The sequence below is a fragment of the Perca flavescens genome, chromosome 12 (assembly GCF_004354835.1).
Source record: "Perca flavescens isolate YP-PL-M2 chromosome 12, PFLA_1.0, whole genome shotgun sequence".
Lineage (NCBI taxonomy): Eukaryota > Metazoa > Chordata > Actinopteri > Perciformes > Percidae > Perca > Perca flavescens.
The window spans coordinates 35309596-35325317 of NC_041342.1; the positions used below are offsets into that span (position 1 = coordinate 35309596).

Genomic DNA, 15722 nt, shown 5'->3' on the forward strand with positions numbered 1-15722 from the left:
ATATTACACAAGTCATTTTTGGAAGTCCAACTCAAGTCTCAAGTCTTTTTGCCATAAGTCTCTTGCCATCTGCTCTGTCCCTAACACTGTATTGTTAAAACTTAAGAATTCAAAGCATGTCCTACATGTCTACAATATATAGTATCAACATCAGTTGTAGGATAACTTTATGGGGTCTACTTAACACATCCCTCTAGCCCTCGGACCTGGTGAAATATTAACCTAAGTCTGTCACATCATATGGATACAACTATAAAGATACAATGTGCCTGTTTCCAGCATTATCACAACACTTTACGATGGTTAGCTTGTTAGCTGTGATGATATATGCTAAATGTAACGTCTCTTTCACTCAAAGAAATGTCTAATGTTGAAGTGGAAATCAAGAGAATAGTGGCAGCGCCACACCAGTTACAGAACAACATGCATCTCAGTGTCATTCCAAATTACACACAATAAGCAGTTTAAACTCAGTGATGTAATGCCATTTATTTTCTAAGTGTTAGTACGCTCAGTGAAACTGAGTCCAGCGCGAGGGAGACCCGACTCAGAGGAGGAGAGGTTAGCGAGCGGGACACAGATCCATCTCAGATCCATCTCCCCAGGAACAAATGCTGTGTCGTATGGCGTAATTGATCCTGTGGATGATTTGTAGGCTATTACAGTTTTTCTTGATTGCTTTGACCAGCTTAAAGAAACTGGGATCTACTTGGTTTTAATCATCACTGTCTCAGCAGAGCACAAGACACCTCTTGCAAATGTGTTAACCCTTTCTCATTGGATTGACACATTTCCCCTCCCACCGTTTTGTAGAACAGCTAACACAGATGTCATTCAAGCAGTCTAAACTCCATTGTTTTAGCTATGATAACCAAACAGAAACCATCTGTTCCTAACTATTAGAAACTACCTCCATCAGTATGAAATCACTGAAGCACCTGTTTGACACTCCTTCACACAAATCTTTAATTAGCAATCAGTGTGCAGGGTTAGGCCATGTGGCCCCATAGATCAGTGTGCAGGGTTAGGCCATGTGGCCCCATAGATCAGTGTGCAGGGTTAGGCCATGTGGCCCCATAGATCAGTGTGCAGGGTTAGGCCATGTGGCCCCATCATCAAGACACAAGAGACTGAATATCAATAGTGACTATTTCTTATACTCTACAGTAATAGATGTTCATACTTTACTGTAATAGATTTTATTTTTATTTTCTTAATTTCTTATACTCTAATAGATTTTATGTTGGTTTACATGTACTGTGTGTAATATTTACAGTATTTAGGTTTTCAGCCACAGTTTGAAAATAAGAATCAATGGAATCAATAAAATTTCATCAAAGCATTTCTGATTCTGGATGCAATTCTTTGCAAGAAGGCAAATTTGACAACAAATGGCTCTGGCATGAAAGCTACGTACAGAAATAGGCTACAATAGAGATAGATAGATAGAGATACTTTATTTATCCTGAAGGAAATTAATGCGTACAATAGCTTATACACAACATACATCCACATAGGCACACATACATACATATTTTGTAAAGCTTACAGAGGTCATATGATCTAACAGTTTTTTTGTTTGTACAGTTATATATGGAAAAATGTATTGTTTAATATTGGCAGCCAGCTCCAAGAAGCTTGGCTTCTTTTTAAATTTTTTTTTATGTAAATAAAATTTGGTTAAAATAATTATTAAAGACATATGACATCCAAGCACACATACTACATAAATACAAAGAAAGTTATCAAATGTGTGCCTTTACAGTAAAGTTTGGTTGTAGCGTGTTTAAAGGAGCGGTGTGGAAAAAATGCAAAAAGGTGCAATGGTATCATAGTGCAAGAGAGTGTCAGTGCAAATTCTATCTATTCAAGGCAGACAGGCAACTCAATATATATCAAAAATAGAATAATCAATACTTAACTATACATAGACACTAGTAAAAGACTTGAAGAAAAGTTTAAGTTACGTAAAGTTGAAAACTGTCCATACAGAACATAAGGACAGCAGGGTGTATTGACCATACATGCAAGCTAGCAAGACATGACAAGCAATGAGTGCTATATTTAGTATTTTGTTGTCCACTGTGTAATGGTTGATTGGAAGAGCTCATACACTTGTTTGCAAGTTGTGTTGTTTGATGGCAAAATTAGCTTTTGTTGCATATTTTAAATGTATCAGCACGGTTAGAGCCTTTTGCAAACAAAATGTGTAATTGTGACCATGAGTACCACTGTTCAGCCTGTGTGTTAACTGTTTTGAAAAAAGGGAGTTTGAGTTGACTGCTGCGTCAAAGCAATCAAGAAAAACTCCATTCATCATCTGAGAAGCTGGAGCCCAGGTCCTCCTCCCAAAATGCTCTTATGTTAGCTACTGTCTGTGGGTTTATGCCGCTTTTGAAGGTGTAAATGAGGGAGATGGTGCCTCTACGTTGCATTGCTAGGGCCAGTAATTCCTCCGGTGGTGTTGGGGTTGCCAAATGGGGAAAAGCTTGATCTTATCTGAAGATAGCGGAAATGGTCAGAGGCCTTAAAGTTACATTTTTCTGAGAGCTGACTGAAAGAGGCAATTACACCATCTATGAAAGGTATTGTATGTAGCAGATGCCATTAGAATGCCAAGCTCTGAAAGCTAGGTCAAGCTTTGAGGGACTAAACAAGTGATTATGCGGTAGTGGTCCCCTGAAGGAGATGCCGTGTTAGTTAAAATGTTTCCTAAATTGAGCCCAAATCCTGAGAGAATGAATTACAACTGGATTGTTAATCATCCATTAAGGCCGTCCCCCCCCCCCTCTTTTTTTTCTTTGTAGATAAGGCTACTTGATCCTGGGATGTTTACCAGCCCAAATGAATTTAGATATGGCCTTGACCACTCCTTTGAATCTGTTCAAGGGAATACAAATTTGAATATTTTGGAATAGATAGAGAAAGCAGGGAACAATGTTCATTTTGACTAGGTTAATACACCCCACCATAGACATAGGGATAGTCCTCCACCTCTGCAAGTCTTGCTTGCATTTCTCAATCAGAAGTTGCTTTTACATGATTGGTTATATGAACAGACTGTAGTGACTGTAATCCAGATATTTAAATTGTGAGGACAAAGTCTTGAAAGGTAATTTTGGTGTCGGCTTTTTAAGAGCTGCATTGTTGACAGGGAACAATTTGCATTTTTCCAGGTTAAGTTTATAGCCGGAGAGTTTTCCAAACTGTTCCAGAATGTTGAGAATGGCTGGTACAGATATGTCTGGGTCTGTTATGAAAAGCATAATATCATCAGCATATGCTGAAATTTTGTGGGATAGCCCTTCTCTAATACTACCCTTAAAAGTCATACAGCTCCGAAATGCCATGGCCAAAGGTTCAAGGAAAATATCAAAAAGCAGGGGTGAGAGAGAGCATACTCGTGTGTAGAGTTTTGAAAAGAGGAGACATAGTTTTGAAAACGTGTGTGAGCAGTTGGAAAAAACTATAAGTGCGACTCGAGTCGGAGTCTCAAACTTCAGTCCCCATCTTTGTGTGTCTGTGTGTGTGTGTGTGAAAGAAGTATGTAGGGAAGAGCCTACATTCTTCCTTTCCTTCTTATTTCCTGGCCTACCTTCTTCTTCAGCTTGTCATAAAAGGTTCACATGGGGATTTCAATTACGCAGGTTATCAGATAGTGAAGAAACAGTATTTTGGTCACAGTATTTTGTACATATATACTTTGATAAAGGTTGCTAAGAAGTCATTTGAAAACCAAAGAAAAATAAAAACCAGCTGAGCTCAGTGTAGATATAAGGATGTGGCACACAATGAGGATAAACTGGACAAAGAAATGTTTGTTTAATAAGTAGGCTTGTCTGTGGAGTCCTCCCTTCAGAGGTTTGTTCAGGCCTAGCAGTGTAGACCCCGACCCATAAGCCTCCTGCAGACACACCTGTAGAGGAGAGTATAAAGACCCTGGACTGAACTGAGTCAGACATCAAGCTTCAAGGAGTCTCTCCACAGCAGCTCTCCAGAGAAGCTCCACAGCCTCCAGACCGACCCTGAAGATGACTCCCTCTGCCAGCCTGCTGCTGCTGCTGCTCCTGCTTGGCCTCTCTCAGGCACTTCCTCTCCAGGAGCCAGGAGGCGAAGAAGAAGAAGCCCCAGACACCGTCGACATCACCACCAGGATTCTGACCTCCAACAAGGGCAGCGATGAGATCCTGCTGGAAGGAGACCTGCTGGTTCCCAGTACCAGAAATGCCCTAATGTGCCCTAACCAGAACTGCTTCTGGAAGAAAAACTCCAGTGGCCTGGTGACAGTCCCCTTCACCGTGAGCAGTGAGTACACCAGCTCAGAGAAGCGGCTGATTGTCAAAGCCTTGCAGGGCTTCCACAGCACAACCTGTATCCGCTTTGTGCCCCGTGAACAACGAGACCGACTACATTAGTGTGGAGAACCAATCAGGATGTTTCTCCTTTCTGGGCAAAGTGGGAGGCAGTCAGGTTATCTCTCTGCAGAGGTATGGCTGCGTCTACAACGGCATCATCCAGCACGAGTTCAACCACGCTCTGGGCTTCCGGCACGAACACACCAGGAGCGATCGCGACAGCTACGTCAGGATCAATTGGGCCAACATCAACCCACAGATGGCCTACAACTTCAACAAGCAGGTCACCAACAACCTGAACACTTCCTACGACTACAGCTCCATCATGCATTATGCAAGAACAGCCTTCTCCATCAACGGGCAGGACACCATCACCCCCATCCCCAACCCTAACGTCCAGATCGGCCAGAGTCAGGGCTTGTCCTCCTTGGACATCATAAGGATCAATAAGCTCTACAGCTGCTAAAAACAACACATCTTATCCAAAGTCATCAGTTATGAAAACAAGTTTCTTTTCCAATATTCTTTAAGCAGACAGCAGAATCTAAGAATATGAATCTGTGAATTCTCTGATACTGTACCCTATCTAATTAAAACATGCATTCAATATTTGTTTCCGTTCTTCATTTATCTATTTCTACTTATAAAACGTACTTATTAATTTTGTGTAAATCAGCAACATTGTAAACTTGCATACAGTTTTTTTTTGAGTGGGAAACGACAGTGGGCACAACTGGAGTCACGTGTGCAAAACTCAAACTACAGTCTGCACAGGAGCAGTCACCTGAGCCAGAGATGTTCATACGTTCTTTTTTGGAAGTCCAAGTCGAGTCTCAAGTCTTTGAACTCAAGTCCAAGTCAATTCAAATCTTTTGCCATGAGTCTAAGTCAAGTCTTAAGTCTCTGGCCATCTGATCTGTCCCTAACACTGAATTGTTAAATCTTATGAATTCAAAGCATGTCCTGTAGCTACCAGCCATACAGTACAGTATCAACATCAGTTGTAGGATAACTTCAGACTTACTCGGACTCGAGCTTTGAGACTCGTCAAAAACCTGTTTATGAGGTTCTTTAACATTAAAGTTTTTTCCAATTGCTAAAACACAATTTTGCAAACTAGTGTGGTTTTATCAAAATAACACAATTCACAAAACCACACACATAAACTGCAAAATATCTCATATATCCTGCAAAATGAAACACCACATGCACCACATGGCACACACTTCATTCTTATTACCAGATTTTTGTCTAACCAACTACACACCGTTTAGTTTATTTGTTTATCTCGAACAATCAACAATGTTGCAAAACATAAAAAACATAAAATAAAACACCAACAATCAGAATCTAACAACAAAAAAGAAAAATATAAAAAGGATTAGTTTAAGAAGGAGCAGGCAGAAGTAAAATGCTTATTTGGTCCTGCCCCTTATTTCCCAAAATCATATTATACAATGTAAAATAGATATGCAAATACAGCATACAATCTTTTGGTTGTCTTAGATGATAGCCCCCATTTCTTTCATTAAACATTGCACATATGTTAAATGGTAAATGATTTTCTTTAACTTTAAACATCAATTGAGCAGTTTTAAATGTAACAATGTCCATAAATTTCAGCAAATGTGAATTAAGAACAGATAATTAAGGATGTGATTTATAATCCTAATTGCTCTTTTTTGCAATGCGCAAATTTTTTATTTAGTATTTCCCCAAACTTCCACACAATATAACATATATGGTACAATAAGTGTGCAGTACATAGTATGTAATGTATTTTTGTTCAAGATGTATCTAGTTTTGCTCAATATACCAATACTCCTGGCCAACTTTGTGCACAAATATTTAATGTGTGGCTTCCAGCAGAGTTTATGGTCAAGAACAACACCCAGAAATTTATTTTCAATTTCAATTTCAATTGTTTCATTATCAATTACTATTTTAACATCTCTATTTATAGGACGATTTCCAAATATCATGAATTTAGTTTTGTTGAAGTTTAAAGATAACTTATTTGAATCAAACCAGAGTTTTAATTTATTCATTTCATTAGTGACCATTCCAGTGTCTGCTGCAAGTTAGCCCCACAACCAAAAATATTTGTGTCATCTGCAAAAAATAGTACATTTATTTTTAGCATGTGTTGATTTACAAATATCATTTAAGTAAATGATAAACAATTTGGGGCCTAAAACTGACCCCTGTGGAACTCCACAGGAAATATTAAGACTCATTGACCGGTGATTACCCATTTGAACAAACTGACTCCTGTTTTCAATATAGTTTTTCATCCAGTTAATGACCACACCTCTTATGCCATACCTTTCTAATTTTTTTAACAAGATTTTGTGATCAACAGTATCAAAAGTTTTTTTTAGATCTATGAAAACCCCCACTGCATAGTTTTTATTTTCAATACAATTTGTTAATCTTTCAACTAACTCCATAAGTGCCATAGACGTTGAGCTACCAGATCTGAATCCATACTGACTGTCAATTAGTAAATTGTTTTTATCAATGAAGTTATCTAGCCTTTTGACAAATAGTTTTTCAAGTATTTTTGAGAATTGTGAACGCAGAGATATTGGTCTATAGTTGTTGAAAATATGTGAGTCACCAGATTTATACAATGGGATGACTTTAGCTACTTTCATCTTATCAGGAAATACGCCTGTTTTAAATGATAGATTATACATGTATGATAGTGGGTCAACTATCCCGTCTATTATTTTTTTTAATATAGACATATCAATGTCATCACAATTTTTGGAAGTTTCATTATTACATTTATGTACAATCTCTATACATTCCCTGCCTTCTACAGTTCCCAAAGACAATGAATATGGGTTATTTTCCACATGGTCCATCACAGAGTAATTTGTCCCTGTATAATTTATGTCTTTGGTCAGATTGGCCCCCACATTAACAAAGTAATTGTTGAATCTGTCAACCACTTCATTCATATTTGACCACGTCTTGTCATTCTCATTAAAGTTTATTAAGTTAATTTTATTAAGTCCTTTAGTAATAATGGCATTAATTGTATTCCATGTTCCTTTAACATTATCTTTGTTATTTTCTAGTAATTTGTTATAATAATCCTTCTTTCATACCCTCATTATAGTAGTTAATTTATTTTTATATTTCTTGTATTTTAACTCAGATTCTTTCATTCTACATTTTATGAAATTCCTATGAAGGGTATTCTTTTTTACAGGCATTTTGAATTCCTTTGGACATCCAGGGTGTTTCAGAATGTTTCCTTTTATTACAGTATTGTTTTATTGGACAGTTTTTATTATATAAAATTATAAATATATCTAAGAATAGTTCATATGCCTTGTTAGGGTCAGCTTCCTTCATTACTTCCTTCCAATTATACTTTATTAGCGCCATTCTAAATGCAGAAATAGTTTCTTCAGTCCTTAATCTCTTAAATATAGTCTCATTGCACTACGTTTTCCCAATAGAATTAAAATTATGAGTCACAAAGATTGGTAGGTGGTCACTTATGTCATTGATTAATATTCCACTTAAAGAATTGATCTCCATATTATTTGTAAAAATGTTATCTGTCAGAGTGGCACCATTGCATGTTATTCTGGTAGGTTTTGTGATTGTTGAAAAAAGACTCAAACTATACAGTGTTTCAATAAACTATTCTGCCGATTTGTGTTTGTTGGAATTTTAATAGGTCAATGTTGAAATCCCCACATATATAGTTGACTTTATGCTTTACTTTATTAAAATATTTTTCCATAATTTCTGTGAATATTTCAACATTGGATCCTGGTTTCCTATATACACAACTTACTACATACGACATTCTTCATTTTTTTCATTTTTTCCTACATAATTCAATTGAGATACAATCCATGACTACTGTCATGTTTTCAACAACCTTGTAAATGAGCCCTTTATCAATGAAAAGCGCCACACCCCCTCCACAACCTTTTACTCACATAATTAAATTCATATCCCTGTAACTCAAAATCCACGAAAAATGAAAACTAGTCATATTATTAGACATAACAGAAAACTACAGCATTAACAATGGAAAATAATACAATAATATAAAAGTTACATGAACCAACTCATAGGAATTTGAATTAGGTACTTCCAAACTTGTCGAGCTGCTCAATGATTCTGATACACATAACTTTAGCCTGCTCTGGTGGGCCATTCAATTTAACAAACACCTTGCAGTTAGAGGACCAGGTAGCTTGAATCTTCTCTTGTTTCTTCAAGAACCTAGCCTTTCTTGCAATATCTGCATTCATTTTGGTTAGCTGCTCATTGATGTAAACATTTGTGCTCTTCAATTTGCGGCCCTGTCTGAGCAGGTCAATTTTATGCTTTCTGTTAGGAAAGCGTACAATGACAATATGAATATCACTCTGGTTTCTTGATGGAATAATGTGACATGCCTCAATATTGTGTTTGTTTATGGATATGTTTTTGTCATGAAGAAAGGCTGTTACCTGAGCCTCAGTTGAATCATCATGGTCTACACTCTCAACTCGCACATCCCCCTTCAGAGCATGAGCATAAGACCGAGGCTTAATCTTCAATCCAGTTATCAAGACATCATTCATCCGAGTGTACTGCTCCAAGTCAGAAACACGAGCTTCCGAAGAGTTAATCTTGAGCTGCTGTTCCTCATTCAACTTTTTTAGATCAGAGATTTCATTCATAAGATTAATTATAGTACGCTGTTGTTTGGCTCTGGTCGCCAATTCCTCACCCATCATGTTCATGGCTGTTTTTAGCTCTTCAATGTCTTATGTTGGACATAATGAAAAGCACTCTCATCGCACAGTGTATGAGTATAATGGTGGGAGGTATTGCACGAGAAATGGTGGGTGGACAGCAAACCAGTTTTGGACTGGGGCGGCACGATGAAAGCTCACATTGTCCCATACTACAACGTACCGGTTTCTTTGATGGTCTGCATCATTCATATGCTCTGGTGGTATGAGAATGTTGGTCCAAGGTTGGCATGTCGATGGAGGACACCGTTTGTATTGGAGATTGGGTTTTTATACACAATCAGGACCATAGTACGGCCTGTGGTAGTAGTATTGTACAGTAATTGTTGTTTGTACATGCTGTCTGTGTTTATTTGTTTTCACTATGGCTGCAGCATGGGTTGAGTGCCCAAGACAAATTTTCCACATTGTGGGACAATAAAGTTAATCTTGAATCTTGAATCTTGAATCTTGAGATAGCACATTGTGATGTTTCCACCACGTTGGCCAGGAACATCTATAATGGCTCTATTGCCAATGATGTTTCTCCCCCTTCTTCTGGTCTTTGCTAGATTGAACCCAGCATCATCTATAAAGATGAACTCATGTGTGATTGCATGAGCATCCATTTCCAGTACTCCCTGAAAACAAAGAACAAAAAATAGTCAATATGGTGTTATCCAGTACACTGAGAAACAAATGTTGCGTGTAGTGTACTGCAGTCAATATTGTACTTACATCTACATATGCTCGGCTGAGCTCTTTGTTTGTTTGAAAGTTTCTCTCAAACGGCACCCTATAAAGTATAAAGTTTTTTCATTCTGATTTGGGTTCGCTTGAGAATGCGAGCCAATGTGGACAGACTGACTCGTTGAATGTTGTTGAATATGGTGTTGTCTTGGATGATGTGGCTTTGAATTTCTTGTAATCTGATTTCATTTTTTTCCAAAACCAAGTTTACAATGGCATCTTCCTGTACCCCGGTAACATTTGGCTCCTTCTTCCACCATGGTAGAGTCTCTCAGTCCTTTAGAAAGATATATATATATATAAATAGGGCTTGGACAATGCAGCCTAAATATATTTCCCCAACAGTAGAGTAAATTGTACAGGAAACTTGAACAGTTAGTGTTTGACATCAGCCATTCATGAAGTAAATAGGTGTCACCCAAATGATGCACTATGAAATGGGGTGTACTACATAGTGTGAAAGAAATTTTGGTTATATACCTGTGCTCCAGTCTAAATGTCCGGATGACAGAGGCAGTAAAACGGCTCAAGTTGGGCTGCACTCTCTGTCCAGCCTCTTGCATTGTCAGCCCATGGTTAATGACATGATCAACTAAGGTTGCTCTGATTTCATTTGAAAGTTGTTGTCTTCTTTGGCCATGTACTCCTCGACCAGCTCTACCCCTACCTCTCACTCTTCCTCCCCCTGTTATTATTACCCTCCCTCGTCCTCTTCCTCTCTCTGCAATGTCTTCCATTGTTGTTGTAAAAAACCAAAAGGTGCTCACATGTGGTCTTTTTATAGTGCTTACTTCCTGATTGAAGTGGTAACAATTAAGCATTGAGGTGTTTGGCCAGGTGGCGCATATGTTGACCAATAAGCTCATGTAGTGTCATTTTGAATGACAGTGTTTTGAAATGGCGAGGTCTCTAGCTGCTGTTAGCAGATAAACATGGCTATAAACTTTTTTTAACCTTTTTTTAAACTTTTTTTTAAAAACTTTTTTTTAAAAACTTTTTTTTAAAAACTTTTTTTAAAGCAAGATGGCCATAGCGTGACTGAACGTGTCTCAGGCCCAAGTCTGCATGTCGCTCTTATAGTAGCCTTGTTAATTCTCCTTTACCCTGATCTATATGCTTTTGACTTAAACTAAAATTAAGTTAGGCATCAACTAATTTATTCTAAATAGCTACGAGATTTGTATATTCTTTTGCATGGTTGCTACAATGAACAAGCAACATGTTTCACTACAAACGTGGGATGCCATTCAACAAATCAAGACTGAAATGCTGACGCATTTTGATGCAAAAGTTGATCCCATTCAGAGTAGTCTGAGCATCATTCAAAACTCGTTAAACACTTTGGCAGAACAAGTCAATTTGCTAGAGCAGCATGTGGGGGCTAATGAAGACAATGTGCAGGAGTGTGTCACTCGTGTTCAACAGCTGTAGAAAGACAACATTTACCTAATGGATAAAGTTGATGACTTGGAGAACCGAAGCCCCGATTCCTTGGTGTTCCAGAGTCCGCTGAAGGCAGCGATATTATTGGTTTCATGTCCCGGCTGATTTCACTCTTCACCAGTAGAGTCTTTTAATTGCCTGACCACTACTATTAATTCCATTTCATGTAGAAATGAATTTAAAATAGATTAATAAGGTAGATTTAAACAGAAATTGGTTAGATAAGTCTTCTAACAGAGAAAAACATATCCTTAATAGTTTAAATTTTACTCAATTAATTAATGAGCCTACTTGAATCACCCCTAGAACCCAGTCTTTGCTTGACTGGATACTTGTTACACACCCGACCAGAATTATAAGGTCTGGTGTTATGTCTGACTGCTTTAGTGATCACTCAATTGTCTACTGCATATGGAAAATCAAACTTCCTAAATTGCCACCAAGACTTATCAAAGTTAGACAACATAGGACATTAAATTTAAATGTATTTATTCATGATTTGATTGCTATTAATTTGGATAGATACCAATTAATACCTGGTGTACAAGATGCTTGGGACTTTCTGCATTCTGAGTTTATTGATGTTGTGGACAAACATGCTCCCTGGAGAATTACAAAGGTCAAGGGTAAACATCTTCCTTGGATCAGCCCCGAACTAATTAGTCTGTTTAGGCAGAGGGACAAAGCATGGTCAACATTTCGTCAGACAAGGGATGGTGCTGATTGGGAAATATACAGGCAGTTGAGAAATTTGAGGAAGACAAAAAATCGTAATGCTAAATCAAACTTCTACAGAGAAAGTCTCACTAGTGATTTTAAGAATCATAAGCAATTTAAAAAAAAAAAAAAAACATTATTAATACATCAGATAAACACTGTATTAATCGAATCAGAGTGGCTGATACAGTGCTCAAGCATTCAATCAGCATTTCTCCTCGGTCTGTTCTAACTTATTACCTAACTCTCATTTGACTACAAGTTCCTTTTGTAATACATTACATTGCTGCAGTTCTTTTTCATTTAGGAACATTTTACTAACTTAAGTTCAGAATGCCATTAATGATCTAAATGTTAAGGCGAGACACTACAGGTGAATAGGGATTTTTTTTAACTAGCAGATATCACCATGCAACTCTGCCAGTTGATTACTTACATTAAGATGAGAAAAAATGTATTACAAGTTTTCTGTAATTTAATGTTTAAATATGCAAATTAGGCATTATCTAATGAAATATGCGCTAATTTGCATATATTTAAAAAAACGAAATCTGAGTATTTGATAAAGCCACGTTCAAAATTATTTGTTCATTGTGTTCACATATTAGATGGGAAACAAATTACAGACGGATTAATGGATATCTACTTTTGTTATCCTGTAAATCAGAATATACTGTCAATAGCCTCAAAAAAACGATTTTGCCATGTTTTTTGGAATAAAATGTTATATAAATCAGGCTAGGAATAATATATTTACAATTCCCTCTGTAATTGTCTTCATAATATAACTAGGTACAAGACCTAGAGTTTGGTCTATAAAGGTGCTACTGAAGTGGAGATTTCGGACGTGGAGTATGAGAGAAAGGTCATTTAGAGAAAACGGGCTTTAAAGATTTTATAGCAAAATTCCACTAATTCCTAATGAAAGCCATGAATTACAGACACATATCCCACTAAGGTCTATACAAAAGAGACTTCAGATACAGTATTAGGGGAACACTAAGGCCTATATAAAAGAGACTTCAGATACAGTATTAGGGGAACACTAAGGCCTATATAAAAGGATCCAAAGAGCACCATGTCATAGGACTTTTAACAGTGGTGCTGGACTTGATGGAAAAGAAAACAGGTTTATTAAACTAGCTTCCCATATTCTTATGTATCCACTTGCTGATTTATTCAACATCTCTTTGTCTACCTGTGAGTTACCAGCTGTCTGGAAATGTGCACGCATCACACCACTCTATAAAACTGGAGATGTACTTGACCTAAACAATTATAGACCTATATCCATTATATGTTCTATTGCTAAAGTCTTTGAAAAATGAATTTATAATCAACTTTCGCAATAATATCCTATCACAATTTCAATCCGGCTTCAGGTCTAATCACTCCGGAACTACTGCCCTACTTAAATTTAGCAATTATGTATTTTGTGCTGCAGATAATGGTGAACTCACAGGTGCCATCTTTATTTATTTAACTAAAGCTTTTGATTTTGTTGATCGATATCTCCTTTTAGATAAGCTCCATTATATCAGCCTTTCTGAAAATGCAGTTTTGTGGTTTAATTCATACTTGCATAATAGAAAACTATGTGTAGTCCTACAGGGAAGTAAATCTGATTTTTTGAATCAAGATACAGGAGTGCCTCAGGGCTCAACATTGGGTCCACTTCTTTTTTTCTATTTATATGAATGATTTACCATCCATTTTTGATAACTGTTCGACTTTATGCCGATGACACTGTCATATATATATATATATATATATATATGGAGACGCTGGCCTCATTAACCTCTCCTCCTCTGAGTTGGGTCTCCCTCGCGCGAGCCTACTAACCTAAAATAAATAAATGGCATTACATCAGTGAGTTCAAACTGCTTATTGTGCATAATTTGGACTGACAGTGAGATGCATGTTGTGCTGTAACTGGTGTAACTTTTCTCTTGATTTCCACATTACATTTAGCATATACTGTATCGTCACAAGTAACAAGTTAACCATCGCAAAGTGTTGGGCTAATACTAGGAAAAGGCAGAGAGTATCTTTATAGTTGTATCCATATGATGTGACAGACTTAGGTTAATATTTCACCAGGTCCGAGAGCTAGAGGGATGTGTTAAGTAGACCCCATAAAGCTATACTACAACTGATTTTGATACTGTACTGTATGGATGGTAGCTACAGGACATGCTTTGAATTCATAAGATTTAACAATACAGTGTTAGGGACAGATCAGATGGCCAGAGACTTGAGACTTGACTTGGATGCGTTGCAAAAGACTTGAGACTTGACTTGAACTTGAGCTCAAAGACTTGAGAGGTTCAGGTGACTGCTCCTGTGCAGACTGTAGTTTGAGTTTTGCACACGTGACTCCAGTTGTGCCCACTGTCATTTCCCAATCAAACAAAAACTGTATGCAAGTTTACAATGTTGCCAATGTATGCGTGTGAGCTAATTTACACAAGATTAGTAAGTACATTTTATAAGTAGAAATAGATAAATGAACAACGGAAACAAATATTGAATGCATGTTTTAATTCGCTAGGGGACATTATCAGAGAATTCACAGATTCATATTCTTACATTCTGCTGTCTGCTTAAAGATTATTTGAACAGAAACTTGTTTTCATAACTGATAACTTAGGATAAGATGTGTTGTTTTTAGCAGCTGTAGAGCTTATTGATCCTTATGATGTCCATGGAGGACAAGCCCTGCTTCTGGCCGATCTGAACGTTAGGGTTGGGGATGGGGGTGATGGTGTCCAGCCCGTTGATGGAGAAGGCTGTTCTTCCATAGTGCATGATGGAGCTGTAGTCGTAGGAAGTGTTCAGGTTGTTGGTGACCTGCTTGTTGAAGTTGAAGGCCATCTGAGGGTTCATGTTGGCCCAATTGATCCTGACGTAGTTGTCGCGATCGCTCCTGGTGTGTTCGTGCCAGAAGCCCAGAGCGTGGTTGAACTCGTGCTGGATGATGCCGTAGGAGACGCAGCCCGACCTCTGCAGAGAGAGAACCTGACTGCCTCCCACTTTGCCCAGAAAGGAGAAACATCCATACTTGTTCTCCACGCTGATGCAGTCGGTCTCGTTGTTACGGGGTACGAAGCGGATACAGGTTGTGCTGTGGAAGCCCTGCAAGGCTTTGACAATCAGCCGCTTCTCTGAGCTGGTGTACTCACTGATAAATGGGAACTGAAGTTTGAGACTCCGACTCGAGTCGCACTTACAGTTTTTTCCAACTGCTTACCCACGTTTTCACGTTTTCACGTTTTTTGGATTTGTGATTTGGTAAAAACCGTGCTTGATATCAGAATGCCCATTCAGCACAATAAACGCCAAAGTCTTCGGTTTAAACTTTTAATAATTTTTCTACATTAAAGTATGACGATACAGCATGGCCCCAAAGAGGGTTTGTTTTTAGCGATGTTAAGCAATTTCCCGAAGATTTCCCATCCAATTCCATGGGACATTTTGCGGACGTTTTTTGCAGATTTCATGAAAACCGTGCAGCAAATCTTTTTGAAAACACATAGCACACCATTCCCGATCATAACACACGTTTTGATGTATTTTGTGTGCACGTAGCGGGACAAAAAACAGAATAATAATAAGTATGGGCTCCAACTTGAGTCGCACATACAGTATTTTTCCAACTGCCTACACACGTTTTTAAAACTATGTCTTCTCTTTTCAAAACTCTACA

General features: G+C 37.8%; 1 protein-coding gene and 1 pseudogene across 1 annotated transcript; one reads left to right on the plus strand and one right to left on the minus strand.

The window, feature by feature from the left end:
* Nucleotides 1–4031: 4031 nt before the first annotated feature.
* Nucleotides 4032–4821, plus strand: LOC114565875 (high choriolytic enzyme 1-like; annotated as a pseudogene).
* A 9862-nt stretch (nucleotides 4822–14683) lies between these two features.
* On the minus strand, nucleotides 14684–15489 carry LOC114566059 (high choriolytic enzyme 1-like). Its single transcript, XM_028594396.1, has 2 exons — nucleotides 15411–15489; nucleotides 14684–15258 (listed from the first exon to the last, which is right to left on the minus strand). Exons 1-2 carry the CDS (start codon nucleotides 15487–15489, stop codon nucleotides 14684–14686), a joined length of 654 nt encoding a protein of 217 aa, XP_028450197.1.
* Between the last annotated feature and the right edge of the window lie 233 nt (nucleotides 15490–15722).

Bases quoted from the DNA above. Each gene is read 5' to 3' on its own strand.
- LOC114566059 (XM_028594396.1), bottom strand. From the start codon at position 15,489: ATGTCCCATGGAATTGGATGGGAAATCTTCGGGAAATTGCTTAACATC. The intron at 15,259-15,410 runs GTATCGTCATAC...GTGGGTAAGCAG, and splicing joins ACCCTCTTTGGGGCCATGCT to TTGGAAAAAACTGTAAGTGC.